The 25,975-nt window shown below is 39.3% G+C and overlaps 5 protein-coding genes and 1 long non-coding RNA gene across 9 annotated transcripts; 1 reads left to right on the top strand and 5 right to left on the bottom strand.

Moving 5' to 3' along the window:
- Nucleotides 1-436: 436 nt before the first annotated feature.
- On the bottom strand, nt 437-4,334 carry LOC143347755 (uncharacterized). The gene is made up of 4 exons (XM_076777239.1): nt 4,128-4,334; nt 3,662-4,041; nt 2,541-2,751; nt 437-1,667 (listed from the first exon to the last, which is right to left on the bottom strand). The coding sequence occupies exons 2-4, from the start codon at nt 3,881-3,883 to the stop codon at nt 1,651-1,653; spliced, it is 450 nt and encodes a 149-aa protein (XP_076633354.1). The 5' UTR covers nt 3,884-4,041; nt 4,128-4,334; the 3' UTR covers nt 437-1,650.
- Nucleotides 4,335-4,490: 156 nt separating this feature from the next.
- Nucleotides 4,491-6,557, bottom strand: Spx (Spliceosomal protein on the X). The gene is made up of 4 exons (XM_076776670.1): nt 6,261-6,557; nt 5,943-6,026; nt 5,588-5,862; nt 4,491-5,486 (listed from the first exon to the last, which is right to left on the bottom strand). Exons 1-4 carry the CDS (start codon nt 6,292-6,294, stop codon nt 4,641-4,643), a joined length of 1,239 nt encoding a protein of 412 aa, XP_076632785.1. The 5' UTR covers nt 6,295-6,557; the 3' UTR covers nt 4,491-4,640.
- A 637-nt stretch (nt 6,558-7,194) lies between these two features.
- On the top strand, nt 7,195-17,235 carry Ear (ENL/AF9-related super elongation complex transcription factor). Of its 2 annotated transcripts, XM_076777020.1 has the most exons (4): nt 7,195-7,260; nt 9,102-9,218; nt 9,299-9,567; nt 9,648-17,235. In XM_076777020.1, the coding sequence occupies exons 2-4, from the start codon at nt 9,119-9,121 to the stop codon at nt 11,463-11,465; spliced, it is 2,187 nt and encodes a 728-aa protein (XP_076633135.1). In that variant the 5' UTR covers nt 7,195-7,260; nt 9,102-9,118; the 3' UTR covers nt 11,466-17,235. The 2 variants fall into 2 exon arrangements, with proteins under 2 accessions (XP_076633135.1, XP_076633134.1); XM_076777019.1 differs by lacking the exon at nt 7,195-7,260 and having other exon boundaries at nt 8,638-9,218.
- On the bottom strand, nt 7,355-8,536 carry Blos1 (biogenesis of lysosome-related organelles complex 1 subunit 1). 3 transcript variants are annotated; one of them, XM_076777033.1, is made up of 5 exons: nt 8,248-8,536; nt 8,038-8,179; nt 7,890-7,962; nt 7,602-7,819; nt 7,355-7,540 (listed from the first exon to the last, which is right to left on the bottom strand). In XM_076777033.1, exons 2-5 carry the CDS (start codon nt 8,096-8,098, stop codon nt 7,506-7,508), a joined length of 387 nt encoding a protein of 128 aa, XP_076633148.1. In that variant the 5' UTR covers nt 8,099-8,179; nt 8,248-8,536; the 3' UTR covers nt 7,355-7,505. The 3 variants fall into 3 exon arrangements, with proteins under 3 accessions (XP_076633148.1, XP_076633147.1, XP_076633146.1); XM_076777032.1 differs by having other exon boundaries at nt 8,038-8,175; XM_076777031.1 differs by having other exon boundaries at nt 8,038-8,535.
- Tm2 (tropomyosin 2) lies at nt 16,425-25,063 on the bottom strand. Its single transcript, XM_076777022.1, has 7 exons — nt 24,913-25,063; nt 20,198-20,488; nt 19,837-19,970; nt 19,001-19,189; nt 18,856-18,931; nt 18,663-18,795; nt 16,425-16,794 (listed from the first exon to the last, which is right to left on the bottom strand). The coding sequence occupies exons 2-7, from the start codon at nt 20,435-20,437 to the stop codon at nt 16,712-16,714; spliced, it is 855 nt and encodes a 284-aa protein (XP_076633137.1). The 5' UTR covers nt 20,438-20,488; nt 24,913-25,063; the 3' UTR covers nt 16,425-16,711.
- LOC143347652 (uncharacterized) lies at nt 20,495-24,904 on the bottom strand. Its single transcript, XR_013080647.1, has 2 exons — nt 24,467-24,904; nt 20,495-24,078 (listed from the first exon to the last, which is right to left on the bottom strand). It is a non-coding gene; the product is annotated as an uncharacterized LOC143347652 (long non-coding RNA).
- Nucleotides 25,064-25,975: the final 912 nt, after the last annotated feature.

Below are 25,975 nucleotides of genomic sequence, written 5' to 3'. Positions count from 1 at the left end.
ATTTAACGGTTTATGTTTGAATAAATTAAAAACAAAATTTGTCAGCAACCGCGGTACGTTGGAAACGATAGTTCTCGTCTGGTAACCGAAATTAAGCATCGTTCGACTCGATCAGAGTAGAGGTGGGTTACCGCTTGGAGACAAAAAAACACGTATTATTGATTTATACCTTCTCTATCGGTTTTGTAATTGGGCATTGTTTGCTCAATAATATAAAAAAAAGTACTTCGTAAATAGAAGTATAACACAGTGTAGTAAACATTTGGTAAAAATATAAACGAAAAGAAAAGTAGTTCCTTTTTACTTACAGTGAGTGAATCACCATTGTTACTAATACGAATGGGGGATTAACTGTATTTAAAAATAATAAATATTATAAATAATTTTGAGTACGATAATCGGTATATCCAGTCAGAGATCCGATCCCCCATAGTTGACTGTTAAGTTTACACTGCATTCGAATTATTCGACCCTAAAAACGAACTATGGCGACTTCATCGTCGGAGAAGCGCGTGTCCCGGGAACCGTCGAAGATCCACTCCGATTCCACTCTTCCACGAAGATTACACCGCGATTAAACGCTATCTCGGGATCGATCTTGAGATGGGGAAGCAACGGAGGAGCAAAAGTGAGACGGAAAGGGAAGATGAAGAGCCGTAGAAAGATAAAGGGACGCGGTGAATCGAGGGACATGCGCGAAAAGAGAAAGAGAAAAGAGTTAAACGTCGCCTTGGGGTTCCATTTGGGGTTCGATTGTCTTTTTTAATTAGCTTCCAATCTCTTCGTACCCGGTCGAGTACGTCAACCGTGTCTTCTTAATTGTTAATAGGAATTGCGCCCGTTCCAGTCCTCGAAAACGAGTTTCGATCGGGACTAACCGCTCGACCGAATAGAAGCAGAAACTCCCCGGAGTATAAAATGCTAAATTCCCGAGCGATGTTCAGACGTGCCGAAACGACTTAAACCTAATTAATTCCGATCCGCGATTTGTACTCTGGTCGTCGTTAACGTGAATCGTCGTCTCAGACTGCATCCGTTGCGTTAGATTAACCACATTCTACAGGTAGAATATAAGGAGGGAGGGGAGGGCTACTTTTAATCGCTTCAAACAGTGCCCATGAAAACCTTAATCTTTCTATTTTTATGTAACGTATAATTTCTATGAATGGGATTCTCGAACCGTTGAATTTTTTTCACGATTTTTGCGTAGCCACCCCCCTCCCCGTTTCAACTCTTTTAAATCCGCTATTGTATGCAAAGTGTTAAAAAATGGGGGGCCAAGACTTTAGGGGCTCACAGTACTTACCAAAGGGAATAAAGAATACTTGACCAACATAGAGCACAGATGGCGCCCACCATCTTGGATAAAATCGTTTCTCATTTGTCCAGAATGTTGGCCGCGATCGGGGCGTCGAGTCGCTATCTTACCGGTTATTATATCCGAGAGGGCTACGTAAGAAAGATACGTTTATCGTAAATGCTCCTTGCAACGTAATGACGCGGTTGCGACGTTCCTGCCAATCAAAGACCTCGCGGTGCAACACGGTGTCTTTCAAGACGCATCGCCGCGAAAAATGGCAAAATGGTGGTCTTCCAGCTCTTTCCATCGGTCTCTCGACGACATAATTGGCCCGTTAAAACGGAACGACTTCACGCTACGACAGGGGCTGCAATATAAATCAATGCACGGACAACGCTATTAGTTATTAGTGCCCGTGGCCCTATGAATTATTTCCCGCTCGTCATTCCGTTTTTTCGTAATTATATTTTTCATTCTACGATCTAATATTAAAAATAGATGTGGCTCAATTTTGATACGTATTCATCTATATCGTAAAACGATTTTCAAAATGTTGAATTGAAATTTACGAGAATTTGTTGCTTTTTCTAAATTGTGTTAAAAGACAGCAGTATCTTATAATTCTAATTTACACGAACTTCAAAACACCTTATTACCGAGTAATATTTCTACACTTTTTACTTCTTCATATCGAGATAGTATTCCAGGAATACATACAAAAAACAAATGGTAGAAACAATTTTATCAGTAGTCGTGAACGTTTCTATACGGAATCGCATACCAGCGTCGCACAAAATGGAAAATATAACTTCGAATTAAAACTTCTGCGCGATTGCAGTCCGTCATTTTTTAGAGCGAGAACATTAATTATGGATAACATTAAGAGCACAAATAGCAGTCAGATGGATCCCGGTATGGTATTAACGAACAAAAAAATGTGTGTAATACTCTAAGGTTAATCGAATCTCGGAAGGATTAAGGATTGCTGTTCCTCCGTTTTTTGCATTCAAACTCGTTTGCCGTTTTGTTACTCGTTTTCTATTTATCGCGGCTGCTCGATACGAATCACGTATCCGCCAACATCGTCCTTACTAAATCATACGTGATTATGTGGTACGGGATGAAATATAGCGCACGAACGTATACGAATGCGTTTCGAACGAACTTTGGAATTTGAATGCACGAACGCGCTAAATCTGGCGAGCGAATGTCACCGGGTGTGTTAAAAAATTGTACTCACTCAGGTGACTGACGCCCGGTTGAGAGGCGATTACGAACATTTTTCTATGCGACGGGAAAAATTCCGACGTTGGAATTATACTTATTAGTATCTCGTTCTGATTACTTCCTGGAGGCCTGGCGCGGTCGTTTCGTCGGACGGCGTGCGTGTTGTGTCTTAATGGAACACCTTGAATATTATGTCTGCAATTACTGACTATGTAGCTGCTCACCTGGTTTCGAAAAGGAATCAAAATGACCCTCAGAAAAACTCGATGTAGACGACAACTACTACGCGAGGAACGAGAAAACCATTTAAAGCAAGGTGGACAAGCAATTAGTATTTTATTTTGAATCGTTCTATGTCAAATCGGACACAAATTGCAGTAACATTTTGTACTTGAATATCTTTAGGATCGTTGGTACGATAACTTTTTGTACAGGTTCATTCTAAAAGACTCGGACAAGATGTAGCCTTTTCCTAAGAGTAGATTGATATTTGCAAATTGTTTACTTGCTAAAAAGTGTTGGAATGTACAAGGTACATGTACCGAAATTCATATAAATATATTTTGAACATTTTTTACTTTGTTTCTATCCAATGATATTAAACGTTTTACGTTGCTTGGTCGCAATTCAGAATGCAAAATGCCTTGATAATCCCATTAGACGTATAAAGAAACTTTACGAGGACATAAACCTCGCTCGGCGCATCGTTATAGTGTTTTCTCTTCGTCAGTCCAATAATATATTCGCTTAGAATTGTCGTGTGAAATTCATTTGACATCCGCGGATAGTAAATGCTTCAGAAAAGGTCCGTTTTTATTGCGCGCAGAATACCGGTTATTTTAAAGTCTCTAATTCCGAATTTATTAAGAAGATCAAAATGAAATGTTTCATTCCTAGATAATTCATACAGATATTTATCACCATCGTCTCTACTGTCTAACAACTCGGAAGTAATTAAAACGTAAAAATATAAGCAAAAAGAACAAATTAAATAATGCTTTTTGTCAGAACATTTTATCCGAAATAATTTAAGGCGTTACTTCAAACAGTGCTCGATTTGACACGACACGAGCCACTTGCGCCACTACAATTAACCGATACGATTCTGATGTCCCCTATTCGGGGACCACTTACCGAAGATACGATAAATACAGCGAGTAAAGCAACGCCCAGCCAAAAGTACCAGGCTTCCCAGATATGTCGTGGCGGCCGTCTTTGTACCAGAAGACAACACTGGGAATTGCAACAGCAGTACAAACAATACTTGTCTGGGGTGCACGCGTAAGGTTTTATCGTTTCACTATCCCCCGTACCGTTCCATAGATCCGCGCTACACTCGTAATAGAAACGTGCCATATCACGACGAGAACATGATCCCTCTTTGTTTTCGTTGAAAAAAATTCTATCGAACAGCACTCAGAATTTACCAGTTGTAGCTGAATTTTATTAAAAGCTAGGGAACCAGCGAGACGACGCGCGGATCGATGAAGCCACCGCATTGAGTCACGAACGATCTAAAAAAATCTTGTTATTTTCAGAATGCATAGCGCGGCCGGCGCCGCTTAATTTACTACTCCAGACACCTGTTCCCCTTACTTACCGGGTTGGTGACACGCGACCAACACGCACAACGCGATCCTCAGTCGCGCGCGTCTTTATTTTCCGTACCGTTTCGCCTTTTGAAACCTTTCAACGCGTCGGTGTGCTCGGTGACAACTGTTTTGCCGCTCATTTGTCCGCACAGCGTTATCACTGACTGGACAGGACAAGCTCGAAATAATCGATAACACGAGCTTGGCATGTCCTTATTCACACGCGACTACCGGATCGATGTACCAAATGACCGAGTTCGAAACATTCGGAAAACAACGCCCGGAAATTTACAGGAAAATTTTCCGTCTTTCTTCTTTTGTTCCGTCCTCCTAGAGGATTTACAGTGAAAGGTAGCCATGATTTACGATCCAGAAGTTTATTATGAAATTCTTGTACGAAATACACCTTTGTACAGTCTATACCTTCAGTCAGATTGAACATCGTGAACACAGTGAAAATCCTTACGTTACATTTTGACAAGTCTTAAGGAACACGTTAGAAACTAAGACAAAGAGTAATCTTAATATTGATTCGTATCGTGGGGTGGTGGTGGCGGAGGTGGGCCTCTCGGAGGGAATGGTGGTCGAAATTGTGGCGGTGGTGGCGGAGGTGGTGGCGGTCCTCCTTGAGATACAGGAGGAGGAGGTGGATGTCTCCAGCCAGGTGGAGGACGCGGTGGCGGTGGTTGAAATTGTCCAAACTGAGGAGGTGGTGCTCCGGTGGAAGAGGGAGGCGGGGGAGGTGGAAATTGACCTTGTGGCGGGCCACCGACGCTCCAGTGAGGTGGCGGTGCCATCATCCTTGGTGTCCCTTGCGCTTGAGACGTAGGAACAGGCATAGGTGGTAAAGGAGGTGGCATACCAGGTGGTAAAGGAGGATGAGCTGCCATCGACATAGGTGGCAACGGAGGCGGAGGAATACTTGACGGAGGGAATCCACTCGATGGCGGAGGAGGAACAGGAGGTGGAGGAGGATGACCCATTGGAGGTCCAGGCGTTGACGGTGGCGGCGGTGGTGGAACGACCATTCCGTGATGCATCACGTGATGTTGAGGATGATGAGTAGGTTGATGAGATGCCGGATTTGAATTTGGCATTGGAGGTGGCGCCAGCGGAGGAGCGTCAGCGAACAATTGATGAGGCCTATCCGCTTGGCTCAGTGGATTCTGTGCGGCTAGCAATCTTTCGGCTGCACTGCCGTGCCTTTCTCCTTTAGCATCACGTTTGAAAGCGTACGATACAGAAATAGGCCTGTTGCACAAGTATTGTCCGTTCATCGCTTCTATACTTGCATCGGATGCATCGAACGAGGCGAAGTTTATAAATGCAAAACCTTTTGAATTTCCTGTTTCAGGATCCCTCATTATCTGAAAGAGGAATAGATTATGATCAGGCCCTATAATTTGGCAATACATATAGTTTTTATCTTTTTATTTTAGAATTTGTATTACTAATCGAAATATGTTACCTTTGGTGTTTGAAGAATTACGCCAAATGCACTGAAAGTATCGTACAATAATTTTTCATCTACTTCTGGATCAAGATTTCCAATGAAAATGTTAGCTCCAACATCCAGGTTCTTTTGATGAGCACTTGCTTTATTCACCCTTATTGGTTTTCCATACAGTTTTATCATATTCATTATTTTAATAGCATAGTCTGCATCTTCTTCTCCCATGAATTCAACAAATCCGTAGCCCTGATGCATTTGTGTCACCCTGTCCTTAGGCATATGGACATTAACTAAAAATGAAGTTATTAGATACATTTCATATAAATATTTCAAAGACATTGTCGTAATATACATTATATTAACTACAAACCCACTGGTCCTGATTGTACAAATAGTTCCCACATAAGGGACTCCGTGACTTTGTCATCCAAACCACCCACATATATTGTAGCATCTGTAAAAAATTGTACATCATGTAAATTTGCTAGTATCAGTTATAGTTAACATTTCACTTCAGAAGTAAGAATGTTATTCTAATTGTTTTAATTTTAAGGTTATACATAACCTAATATAATTCAATATTCCATGTGTTATAAGAAAGTAACAGGATTTGAATAATTACTATCCCATGTGTTACATATAAACAGAGCTTTTAGAAATTTATGTTTATTATACAACATAAACTTACCTTGGTTACGTTCTGCAATGGGGCCGGCCGCCATAGTTACTGTTTAACCGGAGTCTGTGGATTTACACGTATGCATATGATATCGCAAACATATCCTTGTGTTTATTAATTCCCAACGTTTTCGAGGAATACAACGAACGATGTAGGAGCTTTTAGTTGTTACGCAGATGAAAAGTTAGATGGTAATATTTAATCTTTGTACGTAATAGATTATCAATCCAATGAACAAGTTACTTACTGAATACCTATCATGGCATTTCAGTACATTAGTCTTTTAAATAACATGAATCGGAATTCATTTCTAACATATAATGATAAATATTTAATAAATGGTAGATTAATTCTCTGAATGATAATCTACAAAGTATGATATTCGATTACGATATTTAGGCGCAATAAGCGTTTATAAGTATCGCTTATACCATTTATTTTGGCGCCAAAATGCTCAAGAAAGCTTTAATGCCGTTATTATACATTCGATAACATGAATTAGTGTTTCATAAGGGGAAAAATCATCAATTTCGAGACTCGTTTTCACGTAGAAGTAGAAATTATATCATAATTTTTGTTGTCATAAAATTTTATGACTGTGTACCAGTCTTTGTAGCAGTTTTCATATATCGTTCAATGTCATAACATTTATCTGGTTACTTTAGTTACTTTTTAATCTTCGATTACTTTCAGCGTCAGTACGCATCAAGCATCGAATATTTTTCTTTTAAATTTCAGAAAATTGAAGTTATTTCAACTTATAAAATTTATTTGTATTCGGTAAAATGTTAATTGCCTTGAAATAGTTCTATCGTTTACGCTAATAAAATGAACTGCTACTTCAAATTGTTGTTATCGACTTTATTATTGATCACAATGATTCTTTCTTTAACAAAAGAAAATTATTATCTTAAATACCAATCAAACTGATTTATTTTTCAACTAGGCGTCTTGATTGGTACTGGAGCTAGTGACTTTCTCTTCAAACGGCAAACATCACTGTAATCTAGTAAGTACTTGAACGTTTATTCATCTTATCATGCAACGAAGGAAAGCACTAATTCCAGTGCCAAGATACTTGTATTAATATTGTAAACTTTGAATATTAGAAAACATGTTTAGATTTATTTTAATACATATTGATATAAACACAAAATAAGATAAACTTTATAACAACATTCAATAATTTCTATAACTATGATTCTTTAAACAAGAAAATACAATTAAGTCTTATTTTGGATCCTTCAGATATGTTTATGTAGCACTAGTTCCTTGAGTTTCTTGAGTTGCTAAAATTAATATGTCAATAAATATTTCTGTATTTGTATAGAAATTCTACAAATTATATACCTTTGTAAGAATATTCTAAAGCAGTTGCTATAGTCCTCATGTCTCCTTCAATACTACGTGCCCAATTTTCTGCATCACCGATTTCTTTCAATGCACTTGAAAAAGATTCCACCAGGTTTAGCCAAGATTGTGTCTGTTTGGCAAAATTTGTTGCACTATGTTGCAACTGCTTTGCTTCTGCATCCAATTTCTTCTGATTCAGATATGCTTGGGCCACTCTGCATTGTAAATATGTATTTGATAACATCCTCAGGCTTCATTGTGTGTCAAAGAACATTTACTACTTACCCTACATTTAAATGATCAACTAAAGCTTGTGTCAAATTACTTGCAGCTTGCACAGCTTCTCTTCTTTTTTGCTCTGTCAAAACAATATCATTTTTAGTAGAATCCTTTGTGATTATAATGAACTTAAGTATAAGAATTTTCGAATTACCCTGCTTCTCTTTTCTTGCTGCTTGTTTACTCTGATGTTCTTTTACAATCGTAGATAACATCTTTGTTAATAAACAAGTACAGTACTTTCTTGTAACACTATTTATAGGTTACATTTATCGTAAATATCCGAATTGTCCTTACTTAGAAATTTATAGTTAATTACATATAAGAAGTATATTTTTCCAACGTACAATTTATATTTATTTACAACAAATGTCTTTACAATTATTTATTTAATGTCAGTTTGTCTATTGATCTCAAAAAAAAAAACTGCATGTGAATCTGGTAATTTGATATCTACTTTGAGAATAAAGTCTTGTGAATTCTGCTTAAAACATTACACCAATGACCAGTGTTTCAACTATATCTCAGCAGTTGAGATGTCCTTAAAATTTCACCAATAAACAACGCTTAAATATGTTAGAGTTCTGTGTTCTAATAATAAATAATGTGTCATCTATTCAACCAAGGATTGGACAAAATTGTACAAAAACAAGTATTTGTATTGGCACACTACAAAAATACAGTGTTTGCCAGTAGATGGCGACGTATACAAACTTTTTTAATTCTATATAGTATACGGAATAACGAGTATGGCGACTAGTTCTCGTTGGTGTAAAGTTTACCTGTTGATAATCGAATCGGTTTTAGCTCGAAAAAATCTATAGAATTACTTCGACTTTAACGAGGCAAATTGCCTCCAGTAAACTCCTCGTTTGACACAACATTCTATTCTAATGAGGTGGTTAACATTTTCATACAAAACAAGTGTAACCAAACGATGCACCAGAATCTCAAGAATACGAAAATTAGGAAAGAAGTGCTGTCATTGCTTGTACATCTAGCATAAGTTGCTGGACGATGGTTTACAGCATTGTAAATGCTTTGTGATGGACTCAATAGTTAAGAATTCACTAGTGTTTTCATTCACGTCCACTCAGATAAATAAAAATGTAATATAAATTTCTGTGTTTACCCGCGGTAATTGACACCCTCTATTTTCTTTGGAAAAGAGCATTTTAAAAATTTCATATGAGAGAATGGCAATTCGTATTACGTTAGAATGTGGTCACTCATCGATGTTACGTATGCGCACTACCCCTCAGGGTTATACTCATGATTGGGAATTATTTGTGCGGGGTGTTGAAAACGCTGACATACATCACTATGTTGAGAAAGGTAAATATATTTCTTTAATATGTTTGCTTGTTCTTAGATGTACATAAACATCTCTTTATATATCATTTTTTAAACCTCAGTGGTTTTTCAACTGCACGAAACTTTCTCAAAACCAAAGAGGGTACTAAAAGATCCACCATTTGAGATCAAAGAATCCGGTTATGCCGGTTTTGAGATCCCCATTCACATTTACTTAAAAAACAAGGATGAAGGAATCAAAAAGATTGAAATTTTATATGATCTTAATTTACAACCTAGTGGACCTGCTATTACAAACGTGATACGGCATACTGAAATAATTAATAATCCTTCAGATGAATTTAGAAGAAAATTATTGAAGGGTGGTGGTGTAAGTAAATATTTTGTCTTACTTTGCGTAGCTTTTATTTATATTTTTAAAGTTTATAAACGAAATATTTGTACTAACAGATCATTGTATCCAGTTCCGAAAGTTCAGCAGAAAAAAGTGAAAATAAGACACCAACTATGGTTAGCAAACCAAAGTTAAGTGGAAGCGAAACAAAAAAGCACAAAACTGTGGAGTCAAAAACATCAAATTCTTTTGCTGAATTATTTGGGACTCCTTTGAAACCTACAAAGGTTTCTCAGGATACCAAAAAGCCAACGCAACCGGAAAAATCATCGGCTCCTAAACCAGTAGTTACCACAGAAAAGTCGGATAAGGTGGAAAAAATATCAAAACTAAAAGATAGCCCTCACAAAGAGAGTAAAAAAGAGAAAATAGACGATAAAAAGGATAAAAAGATTAAAGATCAATCGAAAGATAAAAATCGGAGTAAAGAAAAATCGAAAAGGCCTTCTAGTCCAAGTAATAAAAGTCACTCGAGTCCCTCTAACAAAAGACCTCCATCGCCAGTTTCATTGAAAAGACCCCCTAGTCCCTCCACTCTTCCTCCTGCAAAGAGACCGGCTTCTCCAAAATCCAAGGAGAAAGAGTTGAAGAAAGTGATTTCAGAGAAGGAGAAGGATAAAGGCAAAGAAAAGGATAAAGCGAAGGATAACTCGAAGAGCGCGGCAGATTCTTCTAAGAGCGAGAAGAAAAAGGATAAAAAGAAGCACAAAGAGGACAGAGACAAGGAAAGGAAAGACAAGTACAAAGAAGGAGAACGGTCTGCCGCTAAGGAAATTCTAAAATTAAATGAAAAGAAAAGCGATAAACCGGATAAATCTGAGAAATCCGAAAAGGAGAAAAGTCAAGAATATAAATCGGCGAAAGATGGTAGGAAATCACCAAAGCCGTCGAAGGAGGTTGAAAAGCCAAAGGAGGAAAAATTATTGAAGATAGAGAAGCCAGAGAAGACTGAGAAATCCGACAAAACGAAAGATGGGAAGAATGAAAAGGACAGGCAGAAACATAAGCACAAAAAGAGGGAGAAGAAGGATAAACGGGACAGCAGCAAGGAAAGGGACAAGAAGGAGAAACGCGACAGGATAAAGTCGTCGACGGAGAAGCAAAACAGCGTGCCAAACGTGCCGGTAGCCAACCCGCTTTCGACTTTATTGGCCGAAATGCCAGAAAGGGATAGCAGCGATTCGGCGCCATCCATCGATGACGATTCCTTCTCCGAACCAAAATTACCACCCCCCGTTAAAAAGGAGATGGAGAATGTGACAGTGTCCACGCCACCCACGGAAATGGCGAAACCACTTTCGCCCGGAATGCCAACGGACATTAAGAAAGAGAAAGCGGATCGGAACAAGAGGGAAAAACCGAAAGGGAGCAAAGGGGAGGAGAAGGAAACCCGTAAGAGGAAACGGAGGAGCGAGAGCAAGGGTGACGATGAACACGCAGTTAAAAGAGAGAAGGACAGAGGGCATTCAACTTCTCCTCCTTTGGAGCCAGTTTCGTCGAGTCAATCGCCGGTTGTGGTAGACCAGGAAACGGTTCATATCGCGAAAGATAAGGAGGATCGTCCCGCGACCGAACAGGTCGTTGAAAAAAGTGTCGAAACCGAGGCGGAACAAGTGGCTCCAGATTCGACGAACAGTACTTTGGTCGATACGGAGATGGGAGAGCCACCAGTGTTTTCGGAGGATTATGTGTCCCAATTGAAAGACTTGCAACAAAAGATAATGACTCTGCAGGACAACCAGGAGCTACAGAGAGTTGTTCAGGTGATCGCGGAGACCGGTCAGTACGAGATCACGAAGAAGACATTTGACTTTGACCTGTGCGCCCTGGATCGTAGAACAGTGCAGCGCCTTCAGCAGTTCTTTGCGTCGTGACCGTCTGTAGCTTAAAAGTATATGACATCTCCTTCATTTTACATATTATTATTCTATGTATAAGTCACTAAGTTATTTGAGCTTACAAGAGATTCTTCCACGTGAATATAAAGTAATATATAGGACCCCAGACGAATATTGCACATGACACCTCCTCGGCAAGGAGAGGAAATCGTTTCTTTTATCTGGGCGCACGCTTGAATTTCATTGTTCTTTCGTTTCAGTTTAACGACCGCATACATTTCGATCGCGTCGCGGATATATATATATATATGCATAAATTATTGCATAGAGGAAAAAAAAAATTTAACGAGGAAACGAGACACGACATTATTGCTTTTTAACTCCAGGTCCTTCGTCTTTGTCACGAGATCGGCTTATTTTCTTACATTTATACACGTTTCCAGCACTTGTTACTTTTTACGTTAATTTTGTACATAGGTGATACATACATATAACTTGTATAAAGCACGGATCGGGAATTGTACATTTGCATCGTCGTGTAACATAGAATTTTTACCGTTTATCTGGGGAACGTTCTCGAAATGATCTGCAGTGCATTTATTCACGTTATGTAGACACGAATATATATTGTTTTCTTGTATATTATAAAGATAAAAAACATTTTACGTTTTCGTTTCATGGCGTAATCGGGGTCGTTCGAAAAAGAAAATTCTGTGCATCGCATTGCCTTGTAACATAGATATATTCTTGATATCTCGCGAAGAATTTAACGTAGGTTCATCCTCATGAATCAAGGACACCTTCTATTTATTGATATTTTCATACGCATTGTATTAATATAAGAACATTCGAGGCGATCATTCGGTCATTTTACATTTATTAGTGAACGTCGACGTACTTTCTTTCTTTCTTTCTTTTTTTTTTCTTTTTGTATTATATACGCAATGCATTGGAAACGAAGTGGGACGCGCTTCGATGAATCTTCGTGGTTTCGAAAAATAATAATAATTTATTGCGTGGTGTGCGCGCATTTGATGCGGCGTTTCTTATTTACTTTTATAAAGAATATTTTCTAAGTACCCGTTAGACTGGATTATATGTTCGACAGGGATAAACGACATCGACGCGTCGACTAGTTAATGATACTTTTATACTTGTTTCCGAGCTCTTAGCCATGTCATCGTGCCTTCGAAGGAAAAATTTTGCTGCAAATCTTTTATTCAAGGCACGTATCTCTCTTGCTCTCGCATAACCGCGCGTTGATATCACCCGCGCGGCGATTCTATCAATATTACATTCACAATTTCATTATACGAAAAACCGCGTTAACGATCTGAACCTCTCGATGTGCTATTCACGCGGTTTATTCCATCGCGAAAGTGGGGGAACTTTGAGTTTTCCATCATGGAAATTGCCAGAGACGAAATTTCTTTTTAAATTCTTAGGTAGCCATTGCCACCGGGCTAGTAGGTCATTAAAATGACAACCGGCTCACAGTGTCGAAGATTCCACGGACAGACGCGTAATATTCGCGCTAAATACACGGTGTCTTACGAAAAATTCTCCCCGAATGCCAATTTATAACGTTATTTTTTAATTTTATTCGCTGTCGTTCTCAATTTGGCGATGTTTGGGTTAGGAACGGAGGCCATTTTGTTTTTTGATCCGCATTTTCAGTGGATATTTGTAAATTTCACCGTCGTCGCGAATATTTCGCGTCGGTCAATAGGGATCCTTCAAACATCAGAAGTAAAAACCTCGTATACTGGGGCACTTAATATTTATTTTAAAGGGAGTATATTTCGTGTATCGTAATTTCGCTCGATACGAGTATTGTATAAATCAATAGCGATGCCCGGTCCCTCCTGTGCTAATGTATTTTCGAAAACCGTCCAGGACGGCAATATATATTTTTTTTTTTTTTTTTTTTACCGATGCATTTGTCCGTTTTACAGACGCAATTGTGAAATGCCACAGAGCGATCATGACGTTGCGTGCAATCGACACACCAAATAGTCTAATGTTTTTGATAACTTTGTCTAGGTAACGAAGATTGTACAATTAGGTAACGAATATCACGGTAGTCTGTATAGTTTTGCAGCGCGTTATTTATTGTATTAGGATAGCGCCAGAGTTTCGATCGAACGTGTCGAAGCGTCGTGTCGAGTGTACGATTTCGTGATATTTAATATAATCGTAGATAACGTTAATTTTGTTAAATTTTTTTTTTGTTTTTGTAATGTCACGCGCAGGAATCGATTGGTCGTTGATCGGGGAGAATTTGAACCGATTGTTGTTCGCGGAATGATCCCGCGATCGTGCAACGAAATTAGGAACGTTGATTCTTGGGATTCGTACTATAAAATTAGCGATCGTAATGGTTTCCACGGTATAGAGTGTGCTCGGGAATCGAAAAAATTCTTTCGAGGCAAGGGCATTACCAGAAACTGCTGGATAGTTATTGTTGGCTCAGTATATCATCGCATACGTTATTATTAATTTGTGATTTTACACGATCGTTCGAATAAGAGACTTTTCGCGTAGGCGTACGTCGTATCTATCGTTAGTCGCGTGACTCGAGTATCTTATACATTCGTAAATGTAAAATACGCTGCGTTGAGAGAGAGCTTCGAACATCTTTCTCCGTTGAACGAGTATCTCGTTCGACAAACAGATACCAATGAGGCTTTAAGGAAAGTTTGAGTGGCCTACCGTGCCAAAATACTCCAGAATTTTCTTACATTACGAGCGGAAAAATCGACACGATACGTCCCGATATGCAATATTATCGACGAGATCGATTAACCGAGCGATTTTCTAGCTGATCGTAATTTGCGTTGCAGTGCCCGTTGTTTTTCATTGTTAACAGTTTTTTTTTTTTTTTTTTTGGCATATATGTACACTATCGTTCATAAAGTATTTTCCCACCCTGTGCAGCATCTACTCTGTTAAGGCAATCAGACACGAAACTTTTTGTCCCACGAATACTTGTATATTATTGCTTACACTTAATCACATAAAAAATGCTTAATTTGTTATAAAAATATATACTCAAAAGTTAAATCGTTGACTCGTCCACGTAACCGCCACGATTATCGACAACAGCCAATTTACTTTACTAAAAATTTACTACTACAACGAAGCCTTTGAACATTAAAATATAATTTGGTCTCAGGTTTGATTTCTTCTAAACAATCCACTATCTCTTTGCATCCTGGTATTGTCACGGATTGGCTTATCAACCTAGTCATCAGAACACGCATAATGAACCGTGACATTTCTATCCTGGAATTAGTCCAATTTATTAAAAGATCCAATGCATAATCCCAACCCACCATAATGTGTTCCTATGAGGCTATCGAGCTGGTAATATGGAATCTCTATTTCTACCGCGTTGTTTACTGTAGTTTGAGCATACAGTTACTCTCACTCGTATTCGTACGCTATAATGGTGATTTAATATAAATGAAAAAAAATTGTTTCTTACGAATCGAGACGTTGTCCATTTTTTCATACATTGAGATATTTAAGGGTTTAAAGTAAAAATATAACTTATCAACCACGTGAACATACCACGTATCGTTGATTTTTATACCGTTTATATTATTTATATCTTTCTATCGATTTTGTACTTGGACACGTTAATATTAAAAAACAAAAACAAAACTACATGGTAAATAATGAAAGTAATACAGTTGTAATAAACAACATTTGATAAAAATAAATATAATCACCATATTATAGCGTACGAATACGAGTGGGGATAACTGGTATGTACCATACGTATGATTAAAATAAGAATCAGCGTTTAATCGTTCTAAATTGGCGTTCGTACAAACAACATCGTTCATTAACCTATCACGTCTCGATGCTGTACACAAAATGCACACGCTACGTTAGATTTCTATTAATACTTTGAAGCGTAAGCTACCTCTGAAACTTACAATACCCGTTTGTCAAAAAATTAATGCAATCAGGTCTAATCCTATGTTCACATTTAGCAATACGTGAGGCTGTAGAAGTATGGATCACTCGCGAGAGAAAGTGGTATCTTACGTAATACCACTGTGTTTTTCCTTACAAAATAATGAATTTGCAAATTTGTAATATAATGAAAATACTGGGTAGGAAAATACTTGGGAACGATAGCGTATACGCATATACGATGTCCGTTTATTGGATGTGTGTGCTATTTTATCTTTATTGTTTTGTAGATACCATTAATATTTTTACGAACGACAAGATTGTATATTTTTGTTTGTTGCATGCTTGAGTTTTAATTGACTTTTACGTGAGGTGTCGTGCGTGTTTATAGATAGGTGCACAATCATCAAAATTATTCTTACGAACGCTCGAGGCACCTGGAGATAGGCTAATGTTGTATAAAGTATATGCACAATTGCGCGAAATGAGATTTCCCGACGATTATATCAGTTGTAAATAGTAGATAAGGAACCGTGAACGGTTAACGTGTATAGATATAATTATTCATGATTTTCGAGGATATAGTACAAGACGGTACTCCTGAATTTATATGCCATTCGGTGTACATTTATACATTCGGTGTACATTTAATAAGTACCTTGGTGACTAAATAAACATCTTATATAATTGTGCCTCTAAACAACTATATCACGACAGTGTTTGAATCAAAACGGAAAGCGTGCGTTCCCGACGTGTCGCTGGAAAAAGCATTTGTCTGTCGTGTTTACTCAATCATCAAATACTTACCTTCTCTCGTCGCACAAATTATCGGATCTTTGGTCAAAGTTCGCGTGGGAACGCGGGTCTTTTCGAAGGTGAAAGCAGGCACAGCGTGTTTACGTCTCCCCACTCCTGCTGTAGTCAGCTGATCAGCGACCAATACCCGCGACGGTAGGCGGAGTCAGCGGACTGAGGCAGGAGTGGGGGGTCGTAAACACGCTGCGCCTTCTCGTGGAAGAACAGTAGTCGAACGCGATAGATTGAAAAGCGCGTTTAATTAGTAACGCATACCACATTTCAGCAGTTTATTGGGTCTCGTGTAATATTTGGTACAACAGTGTAACAGAGTAAAATTTTCGTACGATCTCCATGATATATTGACCAACGACGTCGCGTTAACGTAGTATAATTTAGATAAATAACATCCAATCTTCGACGTGTCCTCAGCCCCTTGCTTCTTTCGTCGTTCTCGCAACGATGGGTCGAGTTCTCGAGGTCCTACGCGCGAAGCGGTCGTAGTTCCATCCCCACGCGTGATATTGCGATCGTTATACGAAGCATAGAACGGACGAAACAGTTTAGTATCCCGCCAGTTCGGCGAACGTGGAGTCCATCTCGTCGGCGAGCGACTTGTATCTGTCCTTGTTGATGCCCAGCTCGTCTGTAAAAGTTCAGAATACGCGTTCAGTTCTCAGAGACTCTTCGAATCTAACAAATACGGTCCTACGTGTGTTTTTCTACTCGATTTTTATGCGCCTGGCCGGTAAACGGTTTCGACATAGGACAAGAGAATCTCAAACGATCACATCTGAGCCAGGCTCTAGGTATTTAACGGACAAGCGCAGACCGATCCACTACTCTCGTTTTAATGAATCCAAGTCACGGTTTAGAGTGAACGTGAACGCGTCGAATTCATCGTTTTCCTATTTCGGCTATTGGAAGAACGGGTTAAACCTAGGCAAAAAAAGTTCACGCGTGATCGGTGCTGGGTGCAACAGCATTCGTCCTAAACAAAATTTGCACACTAGCTCTCGAGTGCATAAGTCGTACAACGTGGTGTATGTCGGTGTGTTTGTACGATAGACAAAATTGTGCACAAAAAGCATCGTGTCGCACATTTGCACGCGTGTGAAAGCAAACGTTAAATGGTAGCTTTAATATAATCCTTTTTCTACGGAAGAAAACTACATTATCGTCCATCGCTTCGGAATTCTAGTCGGAACGAAATTAATTGGTTGCACGAGGCCAACCTCGTAACGATCTATCGGAATAAAAACGCGAACGATGGCAGACAATTGATTTCGATCCAACTGCAATCTCATTATCGTGTTACATGTAATTTTCTTCGTTCGGTTAATCACATTGCTTGAAGCATGCAAGAATCGTGAGGTGTGGTATACCTTTGCACGAGTGTAAGGCAAACAGTTTTGCGAGGGGTTGGCAAATTGTACCTGACGTACGACGGCCCATATAAACGTGCGAAGCTTTTGTTTTTGTTTTTTTTTTATTCTTTCTTTTTTTTTTTTATTCTGTTAAGCGCCTTGTGTGCTCGTGTGTTCGATGTACGCGTATATATATTAATGGACAATGCTCAACGTGAAGGAAAAAAAAATATAGTTCACGCAAAAACAAAGCAAAGCGCTCCCCAAGTGGGACGTTACGAATAACAAAGATCGTGTGGCGTGAAAATAATAAGAGAATCGGGCGAATTTGGAGAACGTTGCGTGTCGCAAATTATACATGAGCGTAGAGAGAACGAGAAAAAGCGAAAGAAAAAACATACAGTGCGTTTCCTTTTTTTTTTTTTTTGTAAAAACGATGTTTGTTAAAGTGAAAGAAAAAGAGAATGAAAACACGCCCAATCTCGGAAGCTGGCGGGGAAAAAAGAAGAAAAACGTAGCTAAAGCGGAAAAGTTTTGTGACGAGAGATATCTTTCGAGCAAAGGAATAAAATTGTGAACGTTTAGGACGAATATGGGTGACTTTTTTTTCGTTTCTTTTTTTTTTTTTTTTGTTTTTTAGTAGCCAGAAAGCTCAGCGAATGTCTTGTCCAATTCTTCGCAAATCGTTTTGCGTTTCTCCTTCTGCTGGTGCAATACGTCTGCAAAGAAAATCAGTTGTGTTGCACGATGATGTGTCATTATCACGAAAATTTATAACGAACACTACCTTCGCAATCTCTGTAACTATGAAATATTTGTTACTAGTAAAAGTGAATACTGTTTCTTAAATCAATCTCTCAGATTCCCGACTCCCACGGACGACCGAGCTATAAATCAACAAATTATTTTCGTTCGTTTATTAATCATTTGACGCGTTGGATAGCACGGTTGCTCAAGGTTGGCGAAATCGACCGCTTCGATCCCGTTACCGCGATGGAGTCGAATAATGGCAGCGGTACGTTGTCGTTTTGCCAAATTACGTCACGGTTGTCCAACGTCGGTGAAAAATGGTTCAACGACGGAATTTCGTAACGGCAGAATTTGTTCGAAATGCTTTCGCGTAAGAGAATAAACGTCGTTAACTCACCTTCGAGCCTGTCGACCTCCTTTTGCAGTTTCTTGACAGTTTTCTCGGCGAATTCGGCCCGGGCTTCCGCCTCCTTTAGCTTCACCGTCAACGTTTTGAGTTGTCGCTTGAATTCCTCGACTCTTTGGTTAGCCTAGAAACGATCCAATTAGAAACTCGTATCAATTTCGAATAAGAGAACAGAGATACTCACTTTCTCCTCAGAAACCTCGAGAGACTTCAAGCTGTTACCGACAACTTTCAGTTCCTCCTCCAGCTCCATGATCTTGCTACAAAACAATTGTTTTCACGCTCAAGTTTTTCTCCTTTTTCTTTCTCCCGACGAAGAAGACACTTACGCTTCGCCGGACTTGACTCGATCCTCCGCGACTTCCAACTCGTCCTCAACGAAGGCTAGCTTTCGCGACACTTCGTCAGACTTTCCGTCGGCGTCCTCAGCGAGCAGACGCGCCTCCTTCAGTTGGTTCGTCAGCTGATCCATCCTCTCTTCATCCTGTTGTGCACGGTTTTCCAATACTTTGCACATACTGAAACACAAGTACGCGTTACGGTTAACCCCTCGTTTTACGATTTCTTTAAATATATTAGCTAGAGTATCAAAATTGTGTCTACGGGGTCCTTTTTTTTCAATCATTTTTTAATCGTACGCTAAATGTGATAGTTGGATGTGACTAAGCTGGCTATTAGGAAACGCAATTCTATTTTTGTAGAACCTGTAATAACTTCAATATCAAATATCTCAAAAACTATAAGTCGTATACGCCCAAAACCAGGTACCATTAGATTCAGTAGCTTAATATCTATCATTGAATGAAACCTCAACAAAAAGTGAACGTCAGGCCTCGCGATCTCTCCCTGTTAGACGCTGGGATATTGGGGGTTGGTCGAGCACTTGTGAGAGGAAGTTGGTCGAGCACTTGCCCCTCTAATGGCGAGTACGGGAGGCGATGGATCCCACAAGTCCATTTTTACTTAACCCTTAAGTGGATTATTGCAAGTTTAAACTAATAATTGCTTAATATATATAAATGTAATTGTTTGAAAATTTATGTAATTCTCCATACCGAATTTGGTAAGAATCAACATTAAGTAAAATAATTCAGTTGAGATCGTGAGTCCACTCAAGGGTTAAGGGATCGAGAGGATCGTTGTAGGATTTATTCGAAACAATTACCGGCTGGACTCGTCAGCAGCCTGGGACGCCTCGGCTAACTTGGCGGTGGCGGTGTTGAGTCGTTCCTCGGAGCGTTCCAAATCCTCTTCGATCAGTTGGACTTTTCGGTTCAGAGCGGCGACTTCGGATTCGGCCTGAAATCGAAGAGACTCGCGTGACTCATTGGCCCTTACCCTAAACGGGGAGTAAGAAGGGAGTAACAGATGATTTCGCCGACGCGAACACTGAGTCATCGATCTTAAAAGAGACGACTACCCAGGTTCGATGACAAGACTAAAATAAAACATGGCGGGAAGTTTGGTTGGACACGGTCCAAGATAAACTGGAGCAGCTGGAGTCTAACGTTTCGAGTGACACTCACGTTGGTAAGAGCCTTCTCTTTCTCTTCCAGGTCCTTGTTGGCCTGTTCCAAGTTCTGTTTGTTGGTCTCGAGGTCGCTCTCCACCTGAGTTAGCTTCTTCTGCAGCTCGCTGACCTCCTCGTTGACCTTGTCGGCGCGCATATTCGCCTCCTTGGCCTGGCCCTCGCAGGCATCGGCCTTATCCATCGCATTGTCCTTCTCAAGCTTCATCGCTTGCATCTTCTTCTTGATCGCGTCCATGGTGGCGACCTTTTTCTCTTGCCGGCTTCCTTCGTGAAACTATCGAGTTTGCTGAAATTTCCCGGACGATTTTTATTTCGGGTTCTCGAGTTTAGCGAAAATTGTCTCGATCGTGTGTTCGGAATTTGGGGACGACGAACGATACACCGTGATCTTCGTTGATCGTTTCGATGCGTTAGAACCTCGGTGATCGAACGGAACAGTGCGTAAAAGTGGATCCAGGAATCGATAATTCATTTTCGATTCGAAGCGTACGCGAACAATTTTACGTTTTCGAATCAATGATTTATACCTTCTCGATAGTTACATCTGAATCTTATTCTTGAATAAATTACAATTATCGGACGCTTTCACGGTAGGAAAATATTTTTTGTTTTTGTTTTTAAAAAATTCGTATCGTTATTATTCTATCGAGAATATTCATAACAATTTTCATCGTTGAATTTTTCGAGTCACACGGATTCGTAGATATTTGTGTCCTATTTAGATAACAAATGAAGTTTCTTTTTTCTTTCAATTTTTCGTTCCATAAAGGAGTATATATGAGTCTGCTTAGTCTTGACTAATTTTTGAAATTAAGTTTCAAGTGTATTGTACAAAGGATGAGAAGTCAGTCCTGGAAGAAATTGTAAGTTGTATCGTGTCAGACACTGTTTATATTTTGTGATTGATATTTGTTTCTCTTTGCAACATGTTGTATTTATATAATTCGCGAGGTATACGTCTTATATAGAAAGGTTTGGAACGAATTAACTGGGCAAGCCAAGGTGTTTATGCTACTCACAAGTTATTAATAATTTACATTAAGTTATTTCCTTGTATTCGTGTTCAGATTATCTATCAAAACAAGATGAAAAATAATATTATTGCAGTGCATTTATAAAGTAGAAATTTGCGCTTGTGTAGATTTAGATACGATCGTTTTTCAAACAAACGATGTTTTTCAGTGTTCCTCAAACTTCTTTGATAAAAGAAAATAAATATATTTATATATTTATGATTAAAAATTTTGTACACAATTTAAATGAATTTTTTAATATATATTGTTTACTAAAAACAATGTACAAAACATATATGAAAAAGATTGACGGACTTACATGAGTTCCTTTAGAATTTATTTAATACTATTTAATAATACGATAATTCCTTTTATGGAATAGTAGTAAACAATCTGTATTATTTAGCTTTCAGCTGTTATTGGAATAATAGATTAATAAACAAAGCTTTTTTTCAGTTTTTCTTTCCATAAAGTAGTACATATAGATTCCCTTAATTTTGAATAATATCCGAGACAAAGATTGAAAAATCAGTCCTGGAATAAATCGTACGTTCCAACAATACATTCCCGACGTTTGTTCGATAAAATAGTGAAATTTGTATTTGTCCATCGTGAAATATTTTATTCAACGAGTATTTTAATTTATTTAATTTCTATTTATTGCTCGACACTTTTATCCAGATACGCGTCACGCGTTGTCCCAGGGGTTCGCGCGATCGAGGTTTGAGAAACGCTGGGTCGTTCGCGATTCCTCGGCTTCTGGGGCCTCGTTCGACTTTCGTGATCTCCGATTTTAACCCTGAAGACGTAGGAACGCGCGGTATAAAGCGCGGGTGTAGCGAATAGCAGCGGCTCCTCGCATATTTCGACGATCCTCGCGAGTTCTGCGAGTCATAATCGGCCGGATGATACCGTCCGTCCTCCGTGCCACGAAGAGAGGAGAAGAGAACGTCGGTGCGTCTACGGAAATAGCATCCATAGGCAGGCTCTATAAATATGCGCGGAACGACGAAGAGAGGACGGCGGCCGGCGTTTCTGAGGCCGCGAGGCGAGGAGGCCAAAAAGCACAAGCGTAACCCAGAAGAACGGGCTTTACTTGGCCGCCACCGACGACCGACATTCGATCTAACTGCCGCGTATTAATAGCATTTACGAAATCATCGCCCGGCACCTCGCGATCTCGCGGTTAGATCCTGTGAATACACCGGAGTCCTCGACTTGCGCGGTTCATTTCATCTGGAGCACGCTCTGGTTGCTCAAAACTTTCCCTAATCTCTTCGAACTTTACGGAAACAAATCCTTTTTCTACTACGGTCGAATCTCGATAACTCGAATCTCGAGGGAACAGCTGAAATCCTCGAGTTACAGAGACTTCGACCAAGAGAGTCTCAATATACGAAAATTCCACTTAAAGGGAGCGAATTATTTATTTTATACATGCAGAACATAGTCATAAGCAAATTCTATTACGGGCAAAAGATTGCTATTACTGATTATTACAGACAAAAATCCGTAATTTTGATCGTTGGTCAGTGTCATTTTCAACGATAACCAGAGCAGAAAATATATTGTCTTCGATGTCATTAGATCTTTCTGTAAAACTTCGTTCTATGTTTCTCAGCGTTCATTTATTTCCATTTCATTTTTCGAGTTATCGAGGTTCGACTGTATCGACTTGCAATTGTCTCCTCAAAGACTTCCTTACTCGTCTTTTCCTAGTATCGAGCAATTTAATATTTGTTGACTTGCGATGCATATTTATGACGGGGCAAGTATGTCTGCTGTACGCTGACACCGTTTGCAAAGGATTAGAGGCAGTTTGATACGATATAAAAATTACTACCATCCAACCTGTCCGCGATAATCATCTTATTAAATATATTTTATTATATTATTAGTCTTGACTTCGACCTTGTTTTATAAACAAGTAACAACAGTTTCTAAAGCGATTGTTACGAACGTAAAGCAATAATCTTATCTCTGAATACAAGGTTTATTTATTTTAAAGTTCGAAGATTCCAAGTTCAGAATAATAATGTCGGAAGTGTTTTGTTTGTTTCAATTTTTCTTTCTTCCCATGGTACTAAAAAAAGGGAATCAAAGTTAGACAGATTCATATTGTATATACATCCTTCGTGACGAGAAAAATTGAAAAAAATGTTATATTTCAAGATCATTTAACCCTAGAAAGAAAATGGTAAACGGTGGTTCTACTGCAAGGGTCTAGAATCAATGTCAATGTAAATAGCGTTTTCACGATAAAAATGCTATATCGTTATCGAAATTTTGACCACTCGTGAAATTTTTAACAAAAATTCTGATAGCTGAGTCCGAAGTCCATTCAGAGTGAATTCTATCGTCCATAAAAATATTGTGATCGACCTCGTGAACGACGAGGAACCGAATTCTTTACGGGTCGAAAAAATTCGTAAATAATCGACGAAAGAACGCGAATGACGTAGAATCGCAGTTGCGTGGACGCGTTTCGATTCATTTAATCGATCGTTTGGAAGCTGAATGGCAACAGATTCGACCCTCTTTCCGTTTATTAATAGCGTTCGGGAGGTTTTCGTGTCTGGTTACTCGCGGGGCGCCAAAGTGACATTAGAAAATGGATTTTCGAAAGTCAATAACAGCGATCGACTCTCGAATCGTTTAGTTTCACAGGTATGGGGATGTTTAAAGCGTTAAAAGGACGGGTTGCAGAAGCGTGTTACGTGACATTGCGAATGCTACTTACGCCATTGCGTTACGCTCAAGCCAAAAAAGCAGTTTTTTCGAAGCGTTAGTCGCGTTACTGTTAATCCACAGCGATTAGAGTGCCTTGCAAAAGCGTTCCAGTCCTTTGTACCATTGACGCTCCCTGCAAGCATTTCAATAGCAGCCGTCTCATTTTTTATTCGTACAACATTTGACGCTGGAAACGACGATCCACTCGAAAAAGTGAAAAAGTTTTTTGCGAATCACGATTAGGTGAAACGACAGAACCAGAGATTTTTCGGATCATTGATTCGTAAGTGCGCAGTATCGAACGTTAGCGGTTGAAAATAGCATAAACTGACCGACAGGACGATCCAAACCCAGCTTATTTTTGCCACAAAGTAGACGCAGACGTAATATAATAATAGTAGTTACGATACTCGAACGTTCCAGCGTCAATGAAAGAAAAAATACCTCACCTCGAGAACGATCGGTTCGTGGTGTGGAAATCGTTAAGGCCGAAGCAGCGTGAAAACGTTAATACTACTTACAAGCGTCGTCAAAGCGGAACAGTCTCTAAAACCTTCGAGCCGTAAGCTCCTAGAAGCCAAAGCTGTTTCTTTGTATGCGGATGGTTGCAAAGCCAAAAGTTCCATCTTGGTCGACCTTAGATCGACCAAGCGTCTACGGTTAGTAGCGTCGATGTCTTCGATGGCGGGTCGTGGCAAAGTTAACGATCTATCATTCGTTCCTCTTCCAATCCTGCGTATCGGAACATAGTCTCACGGAGTCCTCCGTCGACGAGCAGAATTCCCTTTTCCACCGTTTCGCGAGACGTTCGCCGCGCACGTTCGTCCACAATCTATCATTTTTGGTTTTATTTCGTTTTATTTTCGGCACTCGCGTTACGATCGTCGCGATTTCGCTCGATGGGGAACGAGAAATACGCGGATAAACGACGTTCGACGGGATGAACTTTGCTCCGAGATTCACTTACCTAACCCGAGCGAGCAGAGTGGCGCGAGTCGAGTGTACGAGGGTGCTCGGAAAAGCTTATTCGTCGGCGAGAAGCGAGAGCTGAACTCGCGGACAATGGTGGGGGAGCCCAAAAATGGACCGCCGCGGAAAGTTCTACGGGGGTGGGGCCCAGAATGTTTATTTTCTGCTCGCGTATTCTCGAAAATTTCTCTCACCTTCCCGACGCGAACACACCGCTGGATCCAGCGATCGATTCGGTAACCGCTGGACAACGCGTCGTTTGAGGGGGGAAACCACTGTCACAGATTGAAAATATCGAAATTCTTTCCAATGCTTGGGGGTTTTAAGAACGATTCCCTAAAATATTAGTATAAAATTCGCAAAAATGACAAGGTTACAGAAGATTTAGTAGATGTAGAACATGTAATATGCGTAACGCTTGAAACTAACTGCTCTTTACTACGGAACATTCATTTGAAACTTTTATTATTTCTGCTGTGGTAAGTGTTTTGATCGAGATAACTATGTGAGTCAAAGTATTTAGTCTACTAAGTCCAAATGGCAACTTATTTAGATCGTAATCCAATTCAAAAGACACGCGTTTTATATTATCTCCCTCCATCGATTTTGTAATTGGTTATTACTAGTCTATTAATATTAAAAACAAAAAAAAACTACTTCATAAATAGGACACAGTGTGATAATAAACATTTGGTGAAAATTTCTAAAAACCAAGATTCACCATTATAGTGCAAGAAATACGAGTTAACAGTGTTGTATACCTCTACCAGTCAGACGTAAAAATAGAAGAAACGAATGAGATAATGTGGCGATGGAGTGCCTACTATAACAAAATATTAGAAATATCAGATTTTATAATCTAATGTGATAAGAAACCGTATCACGGGGATAGAACGAGACAAACGAATCTGGAAGGGAATTAAAGCAAGGGAGACTTATATCTCAGGAGTGGAGTATAAGATTTCAAAATAGTATTCGTTTGTTTGGGAATAGACTATGGAAGACAGTAATAATGTGTTAATGATATCTAGGAGCGTTTCCTTCGAATTGCTCAAAGCATT

The sequence above is a fragment of the Colletes latitarsis genome, chromosome 11 (assembly GCF_051014445.1).
Source record: "Colletes latitarsis isolate SP2378_abdomen chromosome 11, iyColLati1, whole genome shotgun sequence".
NCBI classification, from domain to species: Eukaryota; Metazoa; Arthropoda; class Insecta; order Hymenoptera; family Colletidae; genus Colletes; species Colletes latitarsis.
The sequence above is the reverse complement of the archived record's forward strand: the minus strand, read 5'-3'. Positions and strand labels throughout refer to the sequence as shown.